Source organism: Mixophyes fleayi, chromosome 8 (assembly GCF_038048845.1).
Source record: "Mixophyes fleayi isolate aMixFle1 chromosome 8, aMixFle1.hap1, whole genome shotgun sequence".
NCBI lineage: Eukaryota > Metazoa > Chordata > Amphibia > Anura > Limnodynastidae > Mixophyes > Mixophyes fleayi.
The window spans coordinates 18,670,275-18,698,089 of record NC_134409.1 but is presented as its reverse complement, the minus strand read 5'-3'; the positions used below and the strand labels follow the sequence as shown (position 1 = coordinate 18,698,089).

At 37.8% G+C, this 27,815-nt stretch overlaps 1 protein-coding gene across 1 annotated transcript; it reads left to right on the top strand.

The window, feature by feature from the left end:
- On the top strand, positions 1 to 27,338 carry LOC142099981 (calcium-activated chloride channel regulator 1-like). The gene is made up of 14 exons (XM_075183989.1): positions 1 to 156; positions 592 to 732; positions 2,714 to 2,864; positions 3,770 to 3,878; positions 6,927 to 7,104; positions 10,417 to 10,641; positions 11,899 to 12,126; positions 13,346 to 13,526; positions 15,333 to 15,439; positions 16,208 to 16,429; positions 19,487 to 19,757; positions 22,130 to 22,294; positions 23,670 to 23,897; positions 25,820 to 27,338. Exons 1-14 carry the CDS (start codon positions 1 to 3, stop codon positions 26,230 to 26,232), a joined length of 2,775 nt encoding a protein of 924 aa, XP_075040090.1. The 3' UTR covers positions 26,233 to 27,338.
- Positions 27,339 to 27,815: the final 477 nt, after the last annotated feature.

Sequence of the window (27,815 nt, the reverse complement as noted above, 5' to 3'; positions counted from 1 at the left end):
ATGGCTAACTGGGGTGTGTTGGCAATACTGGGATTCCAAGTCTTCTGTCCAGCTACAAGTTCTATGGTGAACGTTAACGCTGGTGGATATGATGATATTGTGATTGCGATACATCCTGGGGTACCGGAAGATGAGAGGATTATAGAAAAGATTCAGGTAAGGTCATTATAGAGATTGGCCTGATTATTTTATCATGTTTAAAAGAATACAAATATATATTTATATCTATATATGGAATGTGAAAAGTTATTGGTAGCTTTGAAAACAAATGAGTTTAAAGATATAATACATAGTATCGAAATATCCACTTGTAGGTGAATATTCAATTTTCACTTTTCTGTTTACTTCAATAGTACTAATTATATGATGATATATAGTATATTGTGATCAAATGTTACTTATAGTGATAAGAAACACATTGTTAATTCTAGTGTAAAACTAAGCTTTACATAGGTAAATTTACTAAATATCTCTTTTATGTTCTTTTCTTGACTTGGCCATAAAGAAATCCATTGCCTTTTGTATAATTGGCTTCATTCTGTTAATATTATTCACTCTATTTTATACTATTCTTTCATCTGATATCTGCAGACGCTGGTGAAGGAGGCTACACACGTCCTGTTTAATGCTACAAAACAAAGGCTTTTCATTAGAAGTGCAAAAATCTTAATTCCTTTAACTTGGTCACAAAAGGAGATCTATACCAACCGTAGTAGAGAAAAATATGAGAAGGTAAGATTCTGATGCGGCCATAGAGCAAATAAAGGCCCCTTATTACATGAACACAGACAGCTCACTCGATGGCTTATGGTGTGTTATGTCCGTTTCTATCATCACCAATAAAGAGTGTCCAATGCGATCAATGTGGTTCCAATGCACAAAAGAGATTTAATAGCAATAAGCAGCAAAATACAATAGGAATATTACAAATTATAACTGATACATATGTAGCGCACCCTGGATCCAGGAACAGTCATCAAAGCTGAAGGCTGTGTTGGCAAAGAGACTGTTCCGGTACCAATGGCCAGATTACATACAATTTGGTTTGAAAAAACAGTGATGATGTCACAATTATACACAGATAACACTAAGAAAGTTCTTCATTGGTTCAGGGTTTATGATGTTCCAGTAGAATGCTGGTCATAGGTCAGTTTAATCAATCCTTTTTCCAAACGTGGGGGCAACTAACTCCAACAGTTGCATACATGTCTTCCGGCTAAAAAGCTGTTTTAAACTGGCCCATTAACAGAGTGCATTTGAGAATTAATCTTCATAACTAGCGATCGCTCCTCTGATGATACCGGATTCCTGCTGGTAAAATGTGGATTAATATGAGACCAAAGGCCATACATTTCTTAGGACCTGAAACATAAATACATTTTATGTAGCATTATCTTTGTATAAATAATCTCTAAATTCCTAATAATAAATGAATGTGAGTTGGAACTTTATTAAATATGACCTATTTACAAATATAGGTGTGAATGTATGTGTATGTGCTGTTTACCTCTGCAATTGCGTAATTAACCCCAGTATGACGTAGCATACTAATCGCAATCACTCGGTAAATCAATATTAATTCATTTAGAATGACTTCATCCAATTATTCGACTTCGACAGGTGCTGGAGTATTCAGTTTGTCTCTAGCTCTTCATAAGACCTTAGTATGGTACCATATATTTGTGTTGATGAGCCATGGGTAGATTGTGGTAAAGACAGATCATAAAGAGCTACGGAATTTGCCGGCACTATATAAATAAATGATGGTCATCATCCATCAGCCAGCCTAGGCTCATGCCTAGGTCCCTGTGGGCACTAAGGTTCCCAGATAACTCTATCCTGTTTTTAGAAGTTTATTTTTTCAAATGGAGGGATTTCAGGGGGGTCCAAATCAGTATCTTACCTAGAATGCCATGGGGTCTTAATCAGGCTCTAAATGGTGGTCATTGTAAAATGAGCAGGCTGCTACATAATCCGGCACCAGGCTTCAGGTAATGGTGGGACATGTTCTATTGATCAAGGGAGTATCCAAAGGTGGATATCCCCTTTCACACAAAACAATGAAAGGTGAGATTTGATAGTTATATTCTTGAGTCTCTGAGGGACATTTATGACAACTGTGCTCCAGGTACCAGAAAAGGTTGTGTTGCCCACAGCAACACTACCTGTTTCTAAAACATGACAGATACAGTCTAATTTGTTGCTATGGGTAACACATCCTATCTCAGCTACCTATAGAAGAATGTTCATAAATCTTCCTATATATATTTAATTTATGTGTTCTTAGTTTTACAAGTGCATAGACTAAGATAATGTGACTCTAATGTCAACATTTTCCTTCTTTATTAGTGCTTTCTATAGGAAATTAAATATAAAATTACAGAATTTTATGTTCTAGACAAATACTTTCCTGTGAGATACAGTGAATCTGATTACATACAGATGGCAACAATGAGTATTACTTCGTGACTCCTTTAACTCTCTACCCTTCTTGTCATAAATATAAATATATTAATGATGGAGAGAAATGAGAGACACATTAAGCAGCATTCTTGTCATTTAAAAACTGAATGTATCCCTTTTTGAAGAAGATAAGCCAAATTATACATTGTCAAATAGACAAATTACATTACTTTATAACATTTTGCACCCTTTATTAGCCTTCCAAGACAATTCATGAAACAGCCATGTTTATTTTTTTACTATTTCATAGGCAGATGTTATTATTGGCAACACATTCCTAAATATTGGAGATGACCCTTATACCATGCAATATGGTGCCTGTGGGGAACATGGACAATATATTCATTTTACACCAAACTTCTTGCTGCAGGAAAACTTGATCTCAGTATATGGCCCTCATGGTAAGCAATTTATGTGTTATTGTCTGTAGTCTCCATCTCGTACAAATCCTCTAACAATTATAAACTCCTCTGTAATTGTCATTTGCACAGCATTAAAAATAATCCCTTGAAAGTGAGAATATGAACTAGTCAGTGAGGGTTAATTATTAACATTGGTCAAAGGTGCAAATCTGCACAAAAAACCATAGCAACCAGATTTACAAAAAAACATAGCAACCAATCAGCTTTACAAAACTAACCATAGCAACCAATCATATTTTTGCTTACATTGTCCAACGTGCACTAGACAGATAAAAGTTTGTTGCTGATTGGTTGCTGTGGTTTTAGTGCAAATGAACACCTTTGAGCAATGCTAGTAACATAACCTCCACTAATCCTTCACAATTCGATTTGGTTTGTTAGTTTAACCCCATTGCTATGCTTATTCACTAACCGATGAAAAAAATTTACATAGCTGTTTAGCATTATCATTTTTGTTCTATATAATAACTGTTTATCAATCTAGGATTGTTAAACTCACCCACATATATGAAATTAATTGGTTTTGATGCTAATTGTGGTTTTTTTTTAAGTACTAATCCGTTAACAAGTTGCTCCCAGTAAGAAGTTTAGTCAATTATTTTGTTAAAAATGTTTTCTTTACCTATTAATTTAATGGAGACATGGACCAAACGTTTTTAGAATTGACTAATGTTCCAGTAGACCTGAATCAAAAGCCAGTCTGTGCAAGACAGTAATATTCCTGTAGTTGTTTCTTTGAAAACATTTTTAATAAAACTGAAATAGACGTTTATAGGCGTTCGTAAAACTGAAATAGACGTTTACTACAGGAGAAAAAAACATTTATGTAATGCTGGTATTTAAACTATATAAATATCATTACGTCATTGACCTGACCTTTTCAGGGAAGGTTTTTGTCCACCAATGGGCACGCCTTCGCTGGGGGGTCTTTGAGGAGTACTACACTGAACACCCCTACTATATTTCTGAGAAATTTCAACTGGAGGCAACAAGGTAATTTATAATACATTACTTAATTATTCTGAAAGGGTTATCAATATTTTTTTTCAAAATGCTTCATGCAAACATAGAATAAGCACAGCTAGCAACATAAGAATAGATGGAGAAACAATTAGAACAAAACGGATGAACAAAAAGAGATACAATAGAGGGAGAAGTGGGTGCACCGAAAAATACTTTACTTAAAATGATCATTATATTTTTAGCATCCTAGTAGACTAATAGTAGGGATTTATACTTTCCCTGCTCCCAATTATTTTTTTTAGCAACTTTATTTGTGCAAAGTGCAGTGTAACACAACACCAAACAGCTGTCAGAAAAAGACATGAAATTCTACCCCCACTTTTTAAGGTGATGTCAAAGGTGAATTTGTACAAATTATATATATATATATATATATATATATATATATATATATATATATATATATATATATATATATATGTAGATATATATATATATATATATATATGTAGATATATATATATATGTAGATGAAAATCACCTCTTCTGCTGTGTATGGGTTCTTTATGTCAAAAAATTTCTCAAGTTACCATGCTTTTTTGTTATGAGGTGTTTTATGCAATAGTTTACTTATTGGTTCTCATGAAAGTATCAGGTATGGTGCATTCCCCTTATCACTCCAACTTCCTTGCTTTAAAGTATTTTCAAGCCAGCAGAATTTTAGAACATAGTGTATATTTTTGGTAAATATTTCATACTTACCTACTTTCCCGGAATTTTGGGGAGTCCTCCTGGACTCCCGGAAAAGTAGGCAACCCTCCCGGATCCTAAAAAATGCCGAAATTCATGGCATTGAATATCAGTGGCGGGACTTAATCGTGTCATTAAACCCCGCCCCCGCTATTCAATGCCGTGAATTTCGGCATTTTGTAGAGGGGGCGTGGCTATGGTGACACAAAGCCGTCACCACGCCCCCTCCTACCCCTATCACGTGACCTGTCGGCAACTATGAAACATTTATCCATCATACACTTAAACCAATACTGTATTACCTCCTACAAGTAATCATCCCAGCTCTTGTGTGACATGACAAAAGTATGTTGAGTTTAACAGAATAAATCACGTGAGATCAGTTGGAGCTACACACTGATGATGTCACCAGAGATTCCTACCAGGCAGAAGTGGTTGCAACCATAGTTTATTAAGAAAGGAACTAATTCAAGTGACTCCTGGTTAATGCAATAATAGCAATGGAAATACCAGAGTAAGGTGTTGTGAAGCTAAAGAAGGACTTAAATCTATATTATATTGTGGGGAGGCCCAGGGGCAAACACAGGGTTTCAAGAGGAGGGGTTTCCAAATGCTCGATTTCGGAAACAAGCAAAAAAAGAAAAACCTGTGGAGTACAATTATTCCTCTAAACATTTTAAGGGGAATTTCTATCCCAAAGAATATGACATTATAGCAGTAACATAGGTTGATGTACTAAATCTAACCCTAACGCATCGTAGCAGAGGAACTCCATATTATGTGTCACTATGGTTTTTCTCTTCTTATAAAATCTGTATAATATTATTTTGGATAATCAGTCATGTAAATAAATATATGCAACAAAAATTATAATATTACTCCTTTTAAAACACCATAAACATACCATGGGGAGTCCCTATAAATTTGATAGGGTGATATAACATGATTTTAGAAGCTTATAGATCCCTACTGGACTATTAGTAAATTCAGACACGTTAATACCTACAGATAGTATAATCAGTTGAAAAGTGGGTTCCTTCAGCTGTAGGTACCAGTGTTCTATTTAATAGTGACAGTCGTATGCAAAGTTCAGATTACAATGTATAACACAGCTTGCTGATTTCTGGATGGCAATGTATGCTGGGACTTGTAGTCCCACTATAGACTGTCAGTACATACACCGTATGATCAAACTTTTTGCTCTGTAACAGTTGAAGAACCACAGTCTGCCTCTGTTCTGTCATCTATGGCTTAAAAGTGATGTGGTTACATGTGTACTACAGCTGGATATACAGTATTCCAAGAAATGACCGAAACATCAATAAAATGTTAGAACTGGTTGTATAACTCACTGAAACCAGAACACATAAAGGAGAATGGAGCTGTAACACAACTGTGTTTGTGCACAATAATGTGTTTACCTGATTACTATATTGGCTTCCACATCCCTGAATCCAACTTGCTAGGAAACAAACAAATGGAATTAGCAGCCAGTGTTCCTGACTCTTTACTACTTGGTAACTCACCATAGTATGAATCTCTCCATACTGAAAAAGTGTATCCCATTTACATGCAGCAACAGACATTTTTTAATAGACCAAACCAATTAAACACTATGCTCTTGGCACAACTAAAATGGCTCCTATGTTGGAGACAGGGCTGAAAGGAATTATTACAATACACCAGTTAACTTTGTGATTCAAGCATGGGGGGTTTCTAGGAAATGGGAATCCCCACCCCCCACTCGTAAGTGTGGGCCTCTGGCCAAACCAATTTTTTTGTTAATCTGTATTTGAGCCCAGAGGGAGATTGGGGGCCCCATATAACTTTTTTGATTTAATTTTTTTAAAAAAATTCTGTTGCTTGAGGGCTGGCTCCCAATGGCTCTGCTCTCAAACTGCATCCCGTAAGCCTGCAAATACTTATCCCCTTAGAAACAAACTTATATTGGCCAGAATAATTGAATTGCACACCATGAAGGGAACAATAAGCCAATCAGAAGTTATGATCCATACATTTCATGATGATTGGCTTGTTACAATGTGTGGGATCCGAGACTCACTTAGGGCTAAGTAAGTTAACTAAAAACCTCATGCTTGCAGTCAAGGGATTTGAGGTAGGCTGTGCATTTAAAAATGGTGCCCACTTAACGCTTTTCTACTTTGGTCTACCACTGCCTTTTTTTGATCTGATTAATCTGTAAGCTCACAAGATAGCACAACAGTACCGTTAAATATATATTATATAAATGGATTTGCCTTGGACTGGTGTGATACTGTCCTGAATATAGTACTCAATATTAACTACAATTTTTTTTTTAATGTACAGGTGTGCAGTTGATCTTAATGGCACTTATAGAATGACACAACATATGGAAAATTCCTGTGTAACGAGAGCATGTAACATCGATCCTGACACAGGCTTGTTTGAACAAGGTTGTACTTTCTTCCCTGACAGCAATCAATTTGCTCGGGAATCTATTATGTATTCACCTGGTCTACAGTCTGTGAGTATTGTGACAGTTTACAAATGTTCCTCCAGTCACATATTATATTCCCATTATGAAAAAATGCTTTAAAAGGTTTGTTGACCTAGTACTGAAGACAGCCTCATCTCATACACCTTATGTATTTTTAAATTGCGTTCACTTAGCGCTTCAGGCGTCATCAGTGGTGGCTGAACAAAACCATTAATGGCCATAACAGAATAAAAGAAAGTTATCCCAGGGTTTTGTCCAAAATTTGTTTACTTAATTGCAGGGATGGTGTTAGCATGTTTGATTTGCACTATACATAACACAGGCCAAAAAGTTCACCTTTAGTCTTGTCAGAATGTAAGACTTCTGCCCCTTTTCAGTATCTTCTAGATGGTGTTTTTCAAACTTTTTGCGGGCAACATCTTTTTGTTTCAGACAGCGATTCTTCCTTGCGACCCATAAGAGCCACTTTGGTGGAATGCTGTGGTCTTGTTGACCCACGTACATTATCACATCCACTGACTTCTGATGCGCGTAGGTTAGGAGTTAGGGTTAACATTAACATTACCATAGTCCGAGCATTGCCGCTTTAAAAAAAAACCTAACCCCTAACCCTAACCACTAATGTAAAGGTAATACTTACCCGGGTCCGTGTGTTGACGCTTTAAAAGCCGAAATTTCCAAGTCGCACACGCAGCTGACGTCATTTGAAAGTGTCGCGATGTCCTGTCATCGGATTTCCTCTGTGTTTTTTTACTGGTAAGTAGTTATTTTGTCTATGTCGCTCTGTTCATTATCGGAATAATTATGTAGGAGTAAACAGTGTCGGTGTTTACAGCACCGATAACTCGTACTACACCCGTCTATAGAGACCTAGTTGATCTGCAAGCCTCTATGTATCTCTGCACAGTTGTGAAGCTTGTTTATTTGATATGGTATGATTAAATGCTGCCCTAGAAATCCTACAGTAATATAAACAGAACACACAGCTCCCATTTATGAACGTAAAATAAACAAGGTATAAAGAAGAGTTAAATGGGTGACCTCTCCTGGATCACCCAAAGACCAAATCTAGGTGTTACCCCCTCCCCTCCTTTCTCATTGTTCTCTCCTCCTATTGCCCTTTTTTTTTATTAAAATAAGGTTTGGAAGAGTTTTTGGTGCATAATGGTCAATTAATATATTAACATTACTGCTTATAATGTGCAATCTGACATTATATGATTGATCAAGTTCCTGTTTTAACTGAAGCAAAATCACAGCACTGGGAACTGAATTATCACTGTTCTAATATCGTTGTAATAAAGAGCTTGTGAAAAACATCAGGGTCTGGAGGACATTAAAAAGATACTCTCCGTTATTATCCGGGGTAAGTTAATAGTTTTGCTTCGTATGTTGTTTTAGATCAGTGCATTGATCAGAAAATATTTTTTACATAGGTTTTATTAGTTGTTTTTATGAAGACTTGTTAATAAAAGTGTTACATGCACATGTTTTTCATGAGCTCTTTATTACAACGATATTAGAACAGTGATAATTCGGTTTCCAGCGCTGTGATCTTGCTTTTGTTTGTACTTACGTCAGGACACACAGATCCTCACAAACTCTTCAGTAAATCAGTGCGTTTTATTTTTTAGACATATTTGTATTCTATTCAGCGCCAGGGATATTTTGTTGTGTCCTGTTTTAACTGGTTTCAATGTAATGCTCTTTTGATCCTTCCCTAAATACTTAAGATAAAGGGAGGATTATATAATTGTAATTATGGTATTGTCTTAAATCTTTGGAGGTCTGACTGGAGAGTCCTGGAGTGCAGATTAGTAGCTCCCAGGAGTAGTCTCCTTGGGTACACACTACAGGTTTTTCACATGTTTATCGGGCCAATCACATGAAAAACGACCATTCGACCCAATATCGCATTAGTGTGCATGCTTCAACGATGACCATTTATCATTCCATATCGTTTGATTCGATTCTGTAAATGGACTAAAATTCAACTATGGAACGATGTTGTTCCAATTCTGCAGTGTGTACGCACTCAGGACCGGCAGTGTCCATAGATCTCCATAGAGTTTACAGAGTCACGATCCTTTCAGCCGTTGGTTATGACAGATGAAGAGCACAGATCTGAAGGTAAATCTTGTAAAACGTGTATAGTGTGTACACATGAATCGGCAGCTGATCAGGAGACTGTAGAATAGTAGAAGGAAAGTAGAGGTCAAAACAAGTCAATACAATAGTTGTCTCTGAACATGGCAACGTTGTAATTAAACTGAATTTAGGTACCGAAACACATATGCGTGAATTTAATCCAAGTGCATGGGAGTCAAACACAAAACTTGGGGGGCGTGGCGCCTATTTCTCAATTCTGTTTAAATGCTGTAATTGGTCCTTTGGAACAGATCTATCTTGATTTTTTGTTGCGTAAGAGTGGACTTGAGTGTACTTTGGATTTACAGTTTGACACACTGTAATCCAAACTCTACGCCTGCAAAATTAGGCTGAGTACAGGATAAATATGTGCTGCAATCAGGCAGCTCACCAACTCTAATTGCTATTGCAGCAGGAATGCTGAGATCCGCTTTCAATTAGGTGTTGCTCCTCCGTCCTGATTGCTCAATCACAACCTCGAAAGGAATCTGATAAGGGGGTTATGCTGTTTCACTTAATTGTGTTGCTTAAAATACTGAATATTTACATTTATTAGATGACACCCAATATTATGAACTAGTTAAATATGGCCCAACAAATGAATATAATACATCAGTGAAAACTTTATTTGATAAAGCGCAACTGGATACTTGTAATTACTAAGAACCTGATAATATATTGCTAAACAATATATATATATATATACAAGTTAACCCGTGCATGATACTCATGCATTCTAGTCAAATCAAGCTACTTAAGGTGTTAAAAAGGTTCTTGTCATGCATTTGGGCCATAGCCCAGGCCTCAACCACCAACCACTCCCCACTGTCACCCCCGGCAACCACCAACCACTCCCAACTGTCACTTCTCCTTCAAGAAATATATATATATATTTTTTTTTAAATCTTTATAAACACTTTTAACAATTAACAAATTAAATTAACAAATTAAAAACATCTTAGTATACCAAATTTCAGCCCTTTCTGAATTTTTTTCCCCACACACACTAAGAATTTAGTAGGTCAATGTATAACTCCGCCCAGCAGGTGGCGCTGCAGCTTGGTTTTATTTTTTCCACACACACACAGACAGACTAACACACGCCACTAAGCATTTATATTATAGATATTGCAACTGCAAGCCAGCACAAGAAACTACATACTTTACATGAAATGTGTTTCTTTTTTATAGGTATCTGAATTCTGTGATGAGACTAATCATAATATTGAAGCACCAACCATGCACAATCGAATGTGTAACTGTCATAGTACATGGGACATCATTAAGAATTCCAGTGATATCGCTTTGACTGCACCAAGGGATGATGTCAGCATTCCAGAACCGTCCTTCTCTCTCCTGCAGTACAGACAGCGAGTGATCACACTGTTGCTCGATGTCTCAGGAAGCATGGCCACTGTAATTGCTACAACCTTTCTTATTGTGAATCATGAGCAAATTCTACCACAGCAGTGCTATTATATTATAATGGGGCCGAAATAAAGCAGCACGTGGACCAGAGGCATAACTAACGCCATGACAGCTCATGCAGTTGCGTTGCAGGAATGTTGTATGCTTACTTGCCTACTCTCCCAGAATGTCCGGGAGATTCCCAAAGTTCATGGAGTCCTCCTATATTGTACTCACAGATCTTGCTTCTCTTTCTTATGAAGTGGGCGAGACGGCGTTTTTTGTATCATCAGGCCCCCCCTCCAATACACAATGACGCGTTTCACTTGACTGCCCTTAAATGTCACAATAAACACTTCAAGGATAACTAGAGCTCCGACCACCAAAAATTTATATCTTTGAGTCATCCGTAAATATAAAAATGTGGATTTAATATTCTGCATTTTTATATATTGAATTAAAATACTATTATATAAAATATGATGCCATATTGTTTACTACCCTGATTAATAAGACATCACAATCATTCAAATAACTGGAGATCCATAGGTGTTGCGGATTTCTAAGGGCTCTCCTCAGAAATAACAACAGTAGGGGCCTTTGTGAGTACTAAAGGTTTAGGGATTTTCCAGGAATAATGTTACATAGACAATTTATTTCTCAGAAATACAATACAACAACAAGACATACAGGTTTGGTTGCTGAAAAATAGTTCAGACATTATGGGGCATATTCAATTGTCTGGAAATCCCGCCACGTAAAAACTACTACCGTTATTACGGTAGTAGTTCGCTGGATTTCAGGCCGCGGCTCAGGGAGCTGCGAGCTGAAATCCAGCGAGGAAATTACCGTAGTTTTCCGCGCACTATTACTGTAATAACGGTAATAGTGCGCGGACCGCTGGATTTTCGGAGTTTCCGCCGACAATTGAATACGCCCCTATGAACAAAGCTGGAGGATACTTTGTAATTAGCCAAACATGCTGCTTAAGCAAAGTGAAACTATTATAAAACTAATTAAAATATGTTGCTCCCATTCTTTATTAAAAATTATGAAGCTTTCAAAAGATAAAGGATTTTATCTAAAACACCCTCCCACCCTTGGCCTGTGTATACTTAATTCTTCAAATTAGTGTTGTCTGGTCCAGCTTACTATTGCTCTAGCACTAGTAGGAATGCAATTAAATGCATTTTATTTTACCGCTCGGCCAGAAATAGTTTTATTTTATTTCTACATTTAACTCTTATATTTACCATCAAATTGCAGAATAATCGTTTCTGGCGATTACACCAGGCTGCGGATGTGTTTCTCACTCAGATTATTGCATCAGGAACTTACATTGGTCTTGTCGAGTTCTCAATGTACTCATTCATCTTATCTGAGCTTCAACAAATCACAGGCGAAGGTGAACGTGAGATACTGAAATCACGTCTTCCATCTACACCATCAAATTACGATTCAGACTTCTGCTCTGGAATTAGAAATGCGCTTAAGGTAAATTATAATCATTTTTGTTCTCTTTTACTTGTAAAAATGTATATTCTGCTTTAGTGATATTTTTCTAAGAAACTATGTTCATTGCAATATTATTGTTCATGATTGTATAGCAAGCCTTACAGCACAATAACACTAAAATGTGTTGTTTTCTATTGTGTTTAATTAAAGGCATTGATCATGTTAAATAATTTTCTTGTCACATGCATTTTTACCAAGACTACCAAGACTCAAAGCAAGAGAACGGGAGGCTACTAAACTCCCTAAGTATTCAGGGGTGAATATGATTGGATTTTAGTGCCATGTGATTTTTGCCTTATGCTAACCACACATCTGCATTTAACAGCTTTTCTACCTTCAGCTTTTCTACCTTTATGTTTAACATCTGCCTGGTTCCTAAAAGTAGAGAAGGTCACAATAAACAGCAAAAAAACAAAAAACATAAGTGCATTCAAGAGTGAGGAAGGAGCACAGTAAAAAAACAAAAACAATTTGAGTTAAAAATACACTGTGGTGGGAAAGATGTAAATACTTTGGGTTTGTACTGTGGACTTTGGCTTATGTGGAGATGATGTATTTGATAGTGATATGTACTTTACCTCTACCATACTGTAATTTCTGTTTTGGTTCTCAACTGTAAAGCATTGTGGAGTACGTGGATGCTATATAAATAGAAGTTAATAAATAATAGTATATACTTCTATGTGCGATGTAGGAATTTCAATATCCTTTGTATTATCAATGTCTAGATCAGAGATTAGAAGCCTGTGGCTCTCCAGCTGTTATCAAACTATATACCTTGCCCATAAACAGACTTCAACTGGAGAGTCACTGTTTATTAAAATTCTAATAGAAAAATCAGTAATTGTGCAGATTAGAAGAGAATGTCTTTATTACACTGACATATTTGTGTGTTTTTAGCTTTGTTATACATTGGTCAAAGTGTGCCTAGAAATGTTATTATCTGCCAAAGTGCAATTGGAAGGTTAAAATTGTTTCCCATTAAAAGTTTAAATCATTCCAGACGAAACGCGTCAGTGGAACTACGTAGACTAGGAGAGAGGAAATCTTACTAAACAATCAGACATTAGAACTACACCTGGGCAATTCTATTGCTACTCTAGAATTCTTTATTTCCAGATATAATGTTAACAATTTTACTTAAATTAAAATTAAGTTTAATTAATTCAAGTAATAATATCATCTCATTATCGCCCAGGTGAATGGAAAACTTTACAGATCACTCCACGGCACTGAAATAATATTCATCGCAGATGGAGATGATAGTCGTAATACGAGTCTTTGCTATCCTGAGATAGAGTCCAGTGGAGCAATTATTCATGTCATAGCCCTCAGCCCCGCAGCAGCAAAGAAACTGGAACAGATCGCTGACATGACAGGTAGGAAATACGTCTGAAAACCTTCGTTACCAATGTTTATGGGTATATTTTACAGGAACATGTAACATCTATTGATCTTGTCTTATCTGTTGGATGAACTCTTTATCCTGAATAGACAAGCTTGGCACACTTACAGCCAGACGGTATTTCATCATCATCATCTATTTATTTATATAGCGCCACTAATTCCGCAGCGCTGCACAGAGAACTCATTCACGTCAATCTCTGCCCCATTGGAGCTTACAATCTAAATCCCTAACATACACACACACAGACAGAGAGAGACTGAGGGCAATTTAATAGCAGCCAATTAACTTACAAGTATGTTTTTGGAGTGTGGGAGAAAACCGGAGCACCTGGAGGAAATCCACTCAAACACGGGAAGAACATACAAACTCCACACAGATGGAGTTTGTATGTTGTTTGCTCCACACAGATGGAGTTTGTAGGTTTGTATGTTGTATGTATAGTCGGGAATCGAACTCATGACGCCAGTGCTGTGAGGCAGAAGTGCTAACCACTAAGCCACCGTGCTGCCCACCTATTTTGATCTGTCACCTACACAGAGCTGCTCAACCTCCCCCCAAAAAAATTAGAATACCAAAGTGCTCCAAGAAAAAAATAAAAAAATAATAATCGTAAAAAAAATATAAATATATATCTACTATATAAATGCCTAGTGGCGTGTGTGTGAAAAAAAAAACAAGCTGCAGTGCCACCTGCTGGGCAGAGTTATACACTGACCTATATATTTCTTGAAGGAGAAGTGACAGTTGGGAGTGGTTGGTGGTTCCTGGGGGTGACAGTGGGGAGTTTTTAACACCGTAAGTAGCTTGATGAAGGATGTGACGATGAAGATTAAGGATGAGGTGATGGAGAAAAATGATGAGGTGGTGACATGTGGACAAAACTACGTTAAATAAGGGCACTTGCGTCGGGAAGTAACGCTCTTCCCCTGAGGAGGCCTGGGCTATGGCCCAAATGCATGACAAGAACCTTTTTAACACCTTAAGTAGCTTGATTTGACTAGAATGCATGAGTATCATGCACGGGTTAACTTGTGTATATATATATATATATATATAATTTGAACTCCTCTCTTCCTTCCTCATTAGCTCTTTCCCGACGACCTTTCACTTGCCCTCTGTCTTTAATTTGCTGTCCGGTTTTGTTCTTTTGTTTTTAGTTGCACATGGCAAACCTGTTACTTACCCTGGATAGGGTGACCAGCTATTTGAACAACAATTGACTGAGAAACAAAAAAATCTATTGCTGTATTATTGCACATATTGTCATTGTGTATGATATTGTCATGTCCACTGTTACTCTTTGAAAAATAAATAAAGTTTTTTATTAGAAAAAAAAAAGCAGGTACAAAAGATAAGCTTCCTAACAGGCAAGGTCTGCATGAGCCACTTTTGCATAAACATTCCTTTACTGTACTCGGGCGAGGTTAGAACGCCCTTCTGTCCCTCTGAGAGACGAGTGCTATGCAAACTGGCATGTGTCCCAATCTGCATCAGTCCCAATAAAAATGTATAAAAAGATAGTCTGATAAATAAATAAAATCAACCCAAATAATATGGTTCAAAAGCAAAGATTTGGCTTGAATATAAAACAGTGTTTATTAATAAATTATATATATATGTATAACCAAAAAATCAGATTCCTCCAAATCTGTTGCCTTTTCTCTGTTAGTGACAATAAATAAACGTATTCAACAGGTATAACTGTAGCAAATATAGTCGTTTAATGGATAATTAATACATACTATATTATTGGAGAAACTAATGTTACTTTTTCTAGGGGGTCTAAAATACTTTGCCACAGATGGGCTTGAATCAAATGATTTGATTGATGCATTTGTTGGAATTTCAAATGAAAATGGGGACTTTTCCTTGAGAACTAACCAGGTAAAATGTAGTTACAGTAACGTACTACTATTCAATGCCAAAGAGCATGATAACCTACATTGTAATAAACAATGGTGGACACTATACTCAACAATTGCGGACATGCCTTGAGAAATTGGCTTTGATCTGTAAAAAAGCTAAACAAGTCAGTGGTAAACCTGATTACTTTGTGGCTTTGTTATTATTTTTTTGTCATTATTAATTATTATTCATTAAAATTGAAAATTCAGTTTTGGATGGGGTACTATAAAAATAACTATAATATTGAATAACACTTAACTAGGGTCCAGCATTCCGCTCAATCTGGCCCCCAATGTCTGTTTGAGTCCAGCGACACTCTCCTGGTTCCCGCTGAGGTCCGGCCCTTTCTACAACCATACAGGGTGTCATTAATGCCCCTCCGCCGAGGACCTCCCACTCACACGATTCGAATAGAAGAGCCACAAAATTAGCAAGAAGAATGTTGCTGAACCGTTACAGGCGTCATGGGTGGGGGACAGGATTGGGAGGGAGTGGGAAACAGCGTGAGTTCCTTTTTCAAATCTAACAAGGCATTCCAGATCATAGAACGCTATTAATTTTGCATCCACAGTGATTTCCTGGGTAACCTTAATACACGAGGGTTCCCTAAAGATGATGTTTTACATCCACAAACTAATTGTATAAAATATTTATATTAACCTCATATCATATTGTGCCACTTTGTCAGTAACATATAAAACATAATTAACATGTTATTTGATTTCTCATTTTCTTTCCCTGTAACAGCTAGAAAGCACTAGCACCAGTGTGACACCAGGAGAATGCTTGAGAGACACCGTCTTCATTGACAGCACAGTGGGGGCAGAAACTTTCTTTACAGTTCTTTGGCAGTTTTCCGTACCGTCTATCCAGCTGGAAGACCCAGCAGGAAAATCATACTCTACTGAAAAATTTACCACGACAAACTCCTGCCACTTAAGCCGGCTGAAGATTCCAGAAATAGCCACGGTAATTTACTTCCTCTGGTAAAATGTATATTTCAGCATTGTATAGCACAGAGAATGAATGGTCTTAGTGTTTGCCCAGTCAGATAGCACCTGCTAGGACTCGAATTTAGTATAGTATTAAACTAAAATAAAATAATTACATACCTAGCAGTTAGCATTGGTTAGATGCAGTTTTTAATAGAGTATGTATATCAGGTCCTCTCACACCTATGGTGATTATTAAGATTATTTTATCGCCATGGCAAAACCTATTCAAAATGATTAGACTTACACTAGAGCCTCCACTTCTGCTCTACTCTAAAAAATTAAATAAAAGCTTTAAAAAATATATATAAAAGATATGATATATAATTTACATCACTATTGGCTGGTGTTTTTTCCCCCTCTAGAAAATAATATTAATTTTCTGGGGCGATGTAATATACCCGTTCATTTGAAAATTATCCAGAACGAAAGAAGTATTCTTTTTTGAGGACTCTTTTTCTGCTAAATCCACTCATCCTGAGATCGCGTTAACAGAACACATAAGGGGAGTATAGATTGCACTACATTACAGTGTTTGGGGCTGATTCAGTGTTGGATGCAAAACGGGTAACTTAACTTAAAAAAAGGGCATGGAACCCCCCTCTAAACAGCAAGTGATTAACCATATTTGGCTCATATCAAGCATGGAATACATCACTAGCTTAAAGAACAATACATTAAAAACATTTCAAAGGGCCTGTGTCACGTTTGCAATCTGAAGTAGCCCCTAGCTGGTATTAGCGCAACTGAACAGTGAGGTGCAGAGTCTAACACACTCCCTGTATTCATCGGGGACCCCCGCAAGGGGGTTAGGCCTTCGCTGCAAGAAGGTGCGCAGGTCGCGGTTCTCCAAGACAGTCACCAGCGAAGTGACAGAAGTAGACAGGAGTAGTCAAACAAACCCAGGTCAGAACCAGCCAGACAGTGAAGTACACAGGGGAGATCAACAGAATAGTCAGGACAAGCCAGGAGTCAAAACCAGAGCAAGCAATATGGTACCAAATCACAATCCAAAAGGGAAGTCAAAAGAACAAGCCGGGTCTAGAGCCAAAATACAGGAGCTGGTGTCAGGAACAATATAGGAAACGCCGGAGCTGGTTCATGAACCACTACTCGGCACCTGAGTGGTGGCAGAGGCTTCTTTAAATACTGTAAGCTCAGCCCTATACAGGCAGGAGAAGATTCTGTCAGAGAACAGCTGACCGCTGATAGGGAGGCGAGGAAGCGTCCTGCTTCTTAGCAACTGGATACGAGTGCTACTACTCATGAGCGCTATTAAAGTAATTTCATTGTTTTCCAATAAGCATTGTCTATGCGATTTGTGTGGTTCCAAAGCACAAGCAATTTATTTAGCAAAAGCAAAAGTATTACAGTTCTAATAAATAAGTACAGTACAGCTGATACATGATACATACATACATACATACATACGCTGCGCTCTGCTGGATCCAGCTACAGTACTTCAGTCTTGAAGACTGTGGTCAGATTGACTGCCTAGCTGATTCCAGTGAGCAGTATATATACATTTGGTGTTACAATAAATACAATACAGGTGACTTGGCAAATTTCCATAGGTTCAGGCTTCAGGAAGGTCCAGTGTAATGCAGTCCATAGGTCAGTTCAAACAACCCCCTCCAAGGGTGGGGGTCAGCTCTCCAGAGGATGAATACTAATGTTCCTGTCAAGAACTAGTTTAAACTGGTCTATTAGCATTACACAGACAATATCATTCTAATCATGTATTCCTTATCATCGATAACTAGCGCACGCAATGTGCAATCCTTTCGAATGAACCGGACAACTGCGGATAAATAGGGGATTAGAATGATACCAAACATGCTTCCCGTGACCTGAACTTAAAATATCACTAAAGTGTACATATAACCTTATAATATATAACTATAAACCCAATAATATCTGCTCATAAACAACTGTGGAGTGGAACCATTATAAATATGAAATATATATATAAGTGAATGTGTAAGTGCGAGTGTATGAGTGCGTGCTTTATTGTGCGATTGCGCCATGACACGTGGTGTACTGATCGCAATCGCACGGTAAAACAATATTAATCTATATACTTTCTTTCATCCAATTATATGACTTTGACAGCGCGCAGTGCGTTGGCGGAATAAGGTAGAGCGCCTCGTTGCTAGGCAATGGGACGTCAGCAACCCAAAGAGACAGGCAGCTGTCCCCGGCGCCTAAGGGAAGTGCAGGGACGGCGCCTGACAGCCTGGGACCAAGGGTACACTTATCACAGCTCACCAATTCCGGGCAGCGAATAAGAAAGATTAACATTTTACGGGCCACTGTTTGGGTGGGGTACGGAATAATAATGATTATTCCGACAAGACTTACCCCAACGTCTTCACAGTGAACGGCTCCTTCCCGACCAGGCTCCAGGACGACTGATGTGACAACCGACTGCAAGGCATCGCGACGAATGAAGAAGCCGGCGAGACTTGATGATGTCACTGGCGGCCACGATGCTGTTATTGGTGCAGTTAAGGGGGTAATGTAAGTATGCGATAATGTACAATTTAGTTTACAAAGTGTTGTACATTGTCCATGCCCACATACTTACATTACCCCCTTAACAGCACCAATAATGGCGTCGCGGCCACCAGTGACGTCATCAAGCCTCGCCGGCTTCTTCATTCGTCGCGATGCCTTGCAGTCGGTTGTCACATCAGTCGTTCCTGGAGCCTGGTCGGGAAGGAGCCGTTCGCTGTGAAGACGTCGGGGTAAGTCTTGTCGGGGTAGTCGGCATCGATACACTGACTACTATCGCGCTGTTTACACCCCTCTCCCCTGGATCATCTCTGTCATCCTTAATGTATTCTGTAGCCAGAAGGAAAAGCCTGAACTACTGTGGAGTAAGATGCTGGTATCAGTTCATTTGACTATTTTGCAGATGTTGTTTACAATTTAAAAAAAAAATAAAAAAAATCCAAATGTCATTTATGTTTACTGAATATCCAATGCTATTGTTATTTTAAACCAATTAGTTAATCTACATATCTGTTTCTAGAGTGGAACCTGGTCCTACACCCTATGCAATACCTTTACGTCCATCCAAGCCTTAGGCATAATGGTGACCTCCCAGGCCGCCGATGTAAATGTGGCACCAATTACTGTGGCCATCCACATGAATAAGGACACAAATATTTACCCCAGTCCAATGGTTGTCTATGCATCAGTAAGTCAAGGGTTACTGCTGGTGAAAGGGGCAAATGTCACGGCGGTCATCACCCCAGAAAGTGGAAACCCGACTATTCTGGAACTTCTGGACAACGGGGCAGGTAGTTTCATTTTTCTTATGTATTATTGGAATCAAAGTCATATATGTATAATGCACAGTGGTGACTTCTTACCATGTGGAGCCCAGTTCGCAAAAAAAAAACATTTTATATTTTGGCTTTCATTTTTTGTCTTAAAAGGCATGTTTTATGGCCTAAATCAGAACCACTGAAAAAGACATTTGTGAATTTGGTGTTACTAAATCCGTATTTTAATCAACTAAAGAAAAATGTAATTGATTATTTTTAAAACATAGAAAGTCCTCTGCCTCACAACAACAATCAGATGGTATAAAATGAAGTCACATTACCCTATGCATTGTACCTCAATAGTTTTTTATTAAAGACTGTTTACAGTATCATCATCAACATCACCATTTATTTATATAGCGCCACTAATTCCGCAGCGCTGTACAGAGAACTCACATCAGTCCTTGCCCCATTGGAGCTTACAGTCTAAATTCCCTAACACACACAGACTAGGGTCAATTTGTTAGCTGCAAATTAACCTACCAGTTTGTTTTTGGAGTGTATAAATCAAAGATACCCTATGCATTATGATGTACCAAACATACTTTTCAGAGGGTTAAAAGTTATCGGGCAATAGTAAAAAGGGATAGTACAAACTTAAATTAGAGTAGATAACGATTTGACATTAACATTGTAAAGACTGAGTTACTTAATACTATTCACAAATTATGTTCATGAGTTCATTCCTGAGGTAACATCTATAACTTTGAAGAGCACTTTATTCATTTTGACTAAAGCACTGACTATTAGCAGTTTTGCTAATGACTTTAGAGATTTGTGAATTAAGGTGGTTGTATTAACGTTGTATTATTAAAAAATTTTTTTATTGAACTCAATTTATTTATTCATTATTTTGCTTAAATGGGAATGTTATGAAATTTTACTTGACTATGCTCTAGGTCAATAGTCTGTAGATATATATCAGGTCAGTGACACCTTATACCATAAGTAGCTCTCAGCACTAATAAGCAGATCTCTAGATCATTTCTGAGGGTTCTGCTTTACCACCAAAAAGAAAAGATTTACAGATTATACTAGGTTGGATTCAAAGTACATGACAATACAAAATTGCGAATCCACAATGCATATATTCTTTGGCGAATTCAAACGGCCAGGAACTGGGTGGCCATCTTGAAATGTGTTTGACAAATTGTTAGGCATTTAGGATCCACCCCTTAGGATCTGAAACTGGCCCTCCTCTGACAGTCTTCCATCTTGCCAGAACCAGTTATCTCTCACTCCAGCTCTTGCCATCATTCTTTTGACAGATTCTTCTCTTGAACTGTTGGCTGAACTTCAGGTACTCTTAGTGAATCCAGCTACAACTCAAAGGTCACATCACGGTCATTGTCATTAGTCATGATTTAAATCCGTATCAACAGGGTTAGATCTTGCTTGTTCTATTTGCTGACTTCTCTGTGGCTTGGCCGTTGGAGGGGTAGAATCAATGGGGGGAGGGGGTCAAACCTCAAAGTGTGGTCATCAGGCATGGGATTTATTCGGTGGAGTGTTGTAACTTGTCCATTGCTTTCCTCTGGTTTTAATCTATAGGCTCAGTTTTTCGAAGACAACACGAAGAGATAACATCTTTTGTATCAGCTGAGGACTCACAGCTGACACATGAGGACTTTGTCTCTTGGTCTCAGTTCATTTATGTCATAATGCATCTTATTTCTCTCCCCTACTTTCTCGACTGATTCCAACACAATTTGTGCCCCTCTGTTTCTGAATGTACTGCAGATGCAGTTTAGTTGGAGAACCATCAGAGGTCAATCCAAAGCACAAATTGAGAGACATACACACCTCTCTCCTAAATATAAGCAGATAAGGCGAGTTACCATTCAACTGCCACATAAGGTGCTGTTGAGTATTTCTGGCTGTGAGTCTCCCTGTAGATGATAGAATGTGGTTATTGCATTGCTGGTACCACAGACCACAGTAGTAGTCCAGGAATATTCAATAATACCCAAAAAAAACCAAGAATTATCTTTGCTCCAATTCCCCACAGCCTTTACCTTAACTATATTGGTAGCCAATCCCTCTTGACTGCCAATGTGCCCCACATATTTTATTGACATTCTGAAGAACTTGCACATGTCCAGTGAAAGTTTTCTCGTCAGTCCGTCCAATATCTTCAGGGACTGAAAGCTGTGAATTTCAATGGTGTTCCCAAACACAAGTCACTGAGATAAACTAGCACATCTCAGAAATTCATGTCGCCTATGACCTTTTCCATCAAATGCCACCTATTTATCTTAATTTCGCTCATCTTGCTCTGCACAGTGATTGTTTTTACACTGCTCCACAAAATTAGACTCACGCTACTATTAACTTTTTATTTGAAGGTGCTGATATTGCAAAAGACGATGGCATCTACTCAAAATACTTCTTCACCTTCAATGTAAATGGAAGGTATGGGCTGAAGGTGCGCGTTGAAGGTAATGAGAATGAGGCCAGACTCACTCATCCCAAGAATCGTGTTTTCCAGTTACCCGGCTTTGTTGAAAATGGTAAGAGTTTGTTGCTAACCTAACTGGTTTGCCTACCTTTAGATCATTGTAATCTATTGGCTTGTATGTGCCCTTGTGCGGTCTTTACTGAATGCGTAGCTTTGTTTTGCTTTCGTGCTTTTCAGCCAGTTATTAATATAATCATTGATGTTTATTAAAATTTAAGTCTATGAAGCCTCTTTGTCTCCTGGTTTGGACTAGATTGATCAAAGACAATTTTCTAAGTGTGTTTCTTCCAAAAATACTTTAGATTGCATCACCAGCTCACATAGGCCATCCCCAGATCGCCCCATATTTGCGAAGCTGTGTACGCTTTTTTCATGGATATTTTGGTCTGTCCCATCTGTGTCTGCCGGACAGTGCCACCCACGCTGCCAACATTAGAAAAAAATATAACCATTTACTGACATATTCTTAGGTTATGCCAAAATCTCTCCAAAAGTGAATATACCAACAATATTTACAAGAGAGATAGGATCATGAAAGATGAGAATAGCATCTCAAAATAAGTGGTTTGTTACTATTTTGTGTAGTACACTGATGCCAGATTTGTGGTGAACTCTATTGTTTTTTTCTTACAGCCAAATGAAAATCAGACTACATTTTACTGAGTTTGGTAACCCTGATGGCTCCTGATTAAAGTCTGATCAGGTGCCACTTAGTATGTTCTCCAGACACCATATCAAACTTTCTAAAAGGGAAAAAGCGGATGTGTTGCCCATAGCAACCAATCAGATTCTAGCTATCATATTCTAGAATGCAGATAAATGATAGTTAGAATCTGATTGGTTTCTACGGACAACACCTCCACTTTTCTTTTTTAGAATTTTTTCTAAACCTACCCCCATGTCTGAAACCTACAATGCTCGGTAGCCTCTATCTGAGTTCCCAAATGGTACATCCCCTTTAACTAAAAACATCCGGAACTACTAAACATTTTAAATACATTTTCCATTATCTAGTAGTCTGGCTATAAGTAATATTAGCTGGTAGATTTATATAAAATGAGATATGAAAAAAGTGAAGGATAACTCCATTCAAAGCTAAAAAAAAATAGCATTAAATGGAGTATGGCCTTAGCACTAAAATAACAAATATCTTGCTCCCCTGATCCTTCCATCCAACATGCATTGACTAGAGGTCCGAGCAGAATTACCCAGTTTGGGGTTGGCCTTTGACAATACAGCGGTTTGAGGAACACTTGACCCAACCAGGAGAAGAGGACCTTCTCCTCTGACCTTTGGAGCCTTTGTGTGGCCCACATTACACAATTTGGCCATGTATGTCTTTTCCGTTTGACATACCTGCTGTAAATGAATACATGCATCCTGATTTGTCTTATATTGTAACTACTGATGATTCGTTAATATTACAGGTAAGGTTGTTCTGAACCCATCAAGATCTTCGGCTACTGACGTTCTACCTGCTCTAGGATCGTTCAGTAGAACTGCCGCTGGCGGCTCTTTCATGGTATCTGGTGTGATCAACACTGTAATAGATGTTTATCAGCCAGGGAAAATTACAGACCTGGAGGCAAAGGTTAAAGGAAGCATAGTTGTCTTATCTTGGACAGCAACTGGCGATGACCTGGACAGCGGAACAGGTATGTGAATTTATTAAGCTCTTTAAAAAGGATTACATAACTTATTTCCTATAACACTTACTCCATAATTTCTTGTTGTTAGCAAGCAATTTATGAATTAATAAGGAAATCAATTAAAATATAATTACAAACACCTATAAGTAGAAGACATATTTATACATGTCATAGCTACAAACAAGTCATATACAGTACGCTGTTATATTAGTTTTAGAATATTAGCCTTTGATAGCAGGGAGCACTCATGATGATCTCTTAAAGTGGGAAGTCCTAACTGTGGCAGAATTTGAGGGCAGAAGAGACCCAGGACCAATAGCTATCAAATGAGGGGGCTAAACATTTTAATAATTTACTCTATAACCAATGTAACTTAAAAGCCCAAATGGTCAGTGCACGCTGCTGTTAGATTAAACTTATTGCTGTTCTTTGCCATGGGTTTGATACAATCAGGGGTTAAAATATAGAAGATAAATTGCTGTAACTCACTGTGGGCAAGTAACAAAGGGGTTGATTTAGCTTTGCTGACATATCAACTGCCCATGTGCCACAACTTACGTTCTGTCTCATAGCAGGAGGGCTATAGCTTGTGGGATCAGTTACTCCTGAGCACAGTTATCAGATCATATGTCTGATAGAAATTTATGACCGTCTCTACTGAATTTATAGTACATGGTCAGATCTATATTTTCAAATAAGAAAATATCCACATCAAACCATTTCTATTATAATTCCTATTTGAGCAAGTCCCTGTACATATTCATAACCAGGACAATTAACTAGACTTAATAAGGAAAGAGCTACCTGGCAGGGAAATGATAGAATGGAATATTGTCCCAAATAATCAATCTTTTATAGTGATGTTTCTTGTCTATGCGTAGCTAAATTTATACTGTGTTGATTACATGTATTATTATGATTATCTGATGATAGAGATGAAACTTATGGCCTGTATAGGAATTTCTTGTTATTCATGGACATGCTGTGATTCACACCATGTCATGAATTCCCCTTCTAGTAGTATATACACTGCCTTTCTGAGTGACCCAACAGGAGATGGGGTTTATGGGCAGAAAAAATGTGATTAAAACTTTTGAAAACCGAAAGAGATTGTCATATTCCTAGAGGAATTGGTCCATGTTTCCGCATCCTCCCAAAAACAGATAGGACATTGTGTCAGATTTTTCAGTTTCTCTCCATTTTAGAAACTCGATTGCAAAATCTTATATTACTGTGTGTCATTTTATTATTTTATTTTATATACCTTATGTATTGTGACCATATAGCATATCAAATTTAATTTAATAACATTCTGCCTTTGTGTTCTTAACAAATTTATATATAATACAGGGAATTGTTTAACGAACGATATCTCTGGTTAAATTAAGTAGAATTGTACTGAGATATAAGAGTTGTGGTGGTATTTTGAGTTAATGGGAGTAACCTATAGTTTTCTCAAAATGTGATCTTAATAAAATGTTGGTTATGGCAGTTTTGCATTTATTGAGAGTTTGAAGCATAATTTTGAGAGTTCTTTAATAATTCTTTGGCCCAAACGAGGTGTTTTTTAATGATTTTATCACCTACACATAATGCAGACTCAGGTGAGTGCTGTTTGTAACAGTATTAATAATCGTTCTATGTATAACTAATGCCAACATATTCCGCAATATTTGTGCAATTTAATTAAGTTCATGCATCTATCGCACTAGTGGTTTGGGGTCTGGACACTCCTGTATTGATTCATGCCCATAACTCATTTCTGGTTTATGTACTTATATGCTGACAGCAGAAAAATAAATGATTATAGACCAGCTAAGTGCAAATTATTGTAACATTTGCCTCATGTTGTACAGTTCACCTATGTAAATATATCTGCAGATATATCTGCTTGGTTGAAATGTTCTCCGTGTGTTTTCATCTTTCAGCTCAGAGCTACGAATTAAGAATGAACAAGGACGTGACGGAACTCAGGGACAACTTTGAGCGTTCTACCTTAGTGGACATTTCCGGGCTCAAACCAAACACAGCTGGATCTAGGGTAATATTTACATTTACTCCAGACCACGTTACAGAAAATGGCACCATTTTATACTTTGCTTTAATTGCTGTTGATAAAAACTTGCAAAAATCAGTCCCATCTAATATAGCACGAGCTGTCTGGGTTCCTCCAAGTCTCAGGACTACTGTGCTACCTGTCACAAAGTGTCCCACACGAAAACGGAGAGTCTGTGCCACTACGAAGTATATTCAGGTATGTGACCCTAAGTCCACACCTGCTCCAAAACAAGCTACAAAATGCCCAACTAAGCCCTTGCCAAAATGCACCACCGCAAAGTAGGCTACACCCAGCCAGAAAACGCTAAACCTTAACTGACCACATACACAGTCTACGTCTGGCCTGGACAACCTGTAGCTCTCAAGGTGTTAATAGCTGGCAGGGTATGCTGGAACTTGTAGTTTTACAACACCTGGAGAGGTTGTCTAGGCATGGTCTACATACAAACACAGGAAGCGAGCACATCTGTAGTGATTCCACATCCACACCCATTCCCCCTGCAATACTTTCACAGAATAAATAACTTTGAAGAGATTTTCTCCTCACCCAGCTGGTAATAGTACCCTAACTCTCATTTGCACAGTCACTGTGTCCAAAATCACCTACATAAAACTATAAATGTCACTCACAATGGCGGCAACCATTTTTATGAGTCAGAGAGATACTAAGCCTATCAATTCACTGGGAGCTAGTGACATCACTTCCTGCTTCATGTCACTGCTTCCTAGTGTATTGATAGACTGCATTCTAATGAAAATTGGTTCAACCTAAAATATGGCTGCCTCCTCTGTATGCAGGCCGGGAGCACACCTTAAGACCTATTGAACCATGTGACGATTCCCAAATATTCTGGGACAGTAGCCAATTATGACTTTTATTGACGCCACATTTGCATAGTAACACATTACTACAGGGATTATTTAAGAAGCGGTGAAGAGCCAAAATAGCTCTTTCACCACTTTTTGTTATTTATTAACAGGTTAACATCGACGAAATCATAGATTTCTCTGGAATTAACCTAATTATTGGAGCTTACAACTGTCCTCATTAACCTCTATGGGGACAGTAGCATTAGTCAATAAGATCATCTCAGGATGGCGTCTTTATCAATGGGATTGAGCTGAAGTATCTCCGGCTTCGCTGGATCCCTCACGGGGTAAGCGCTAGTCTCCCACTCATAGCATTTTCTCCATTCACCGGCAGCTGTAAATGTAAACCCTAAGTCTAAATGACAGCTCTGGTTTTTCATGATAGGAATATATATGTCAATATAATTGAAAATACTTAGAAGTCATTCCAGATTTCTTATATGTGAATACAGCTTTGAGAATGTGTGATTCTTATCAAAACTGAATGACATAAATCTTCTACATGTGATATTTCTATTACTCGCGAAAATCAGTTATAACTTCTGTCATGATTTAATGCATGTATCTAATTTTTACTGTCATTATATTGTCACAATAAATACATTGATCCTTGAATTCATTGATCCTTGAATTTAAATAGATGTTGTAATACCTACCAATGCATATCAGTTTTAAGCTGGGGGGGGGGGGACATTTATGAATATTGGTGCACAGAAAAAAGGTACTGTAACACGCAGCAACCAATCACATTCTGTATTTGTTCTAATAGAGTTTAGAAAGTTGAAGCAAATGTATAAGTAATTGCTGTCAATAACAGCACCGTATCACCTGTTTTATAAATGTTCTCAAATGTTGCCCAAAAATGATCTTCAGGTGAACCTGTCATGAGTTACTGTCTAAACTAGGGCTCCTGTCATTTTGAAATGAAAAACTGGGACATTGATTCAAACTGAAATATCTTCAAGTTACAAAATCCATCCAGTAAGTAAATAAGGA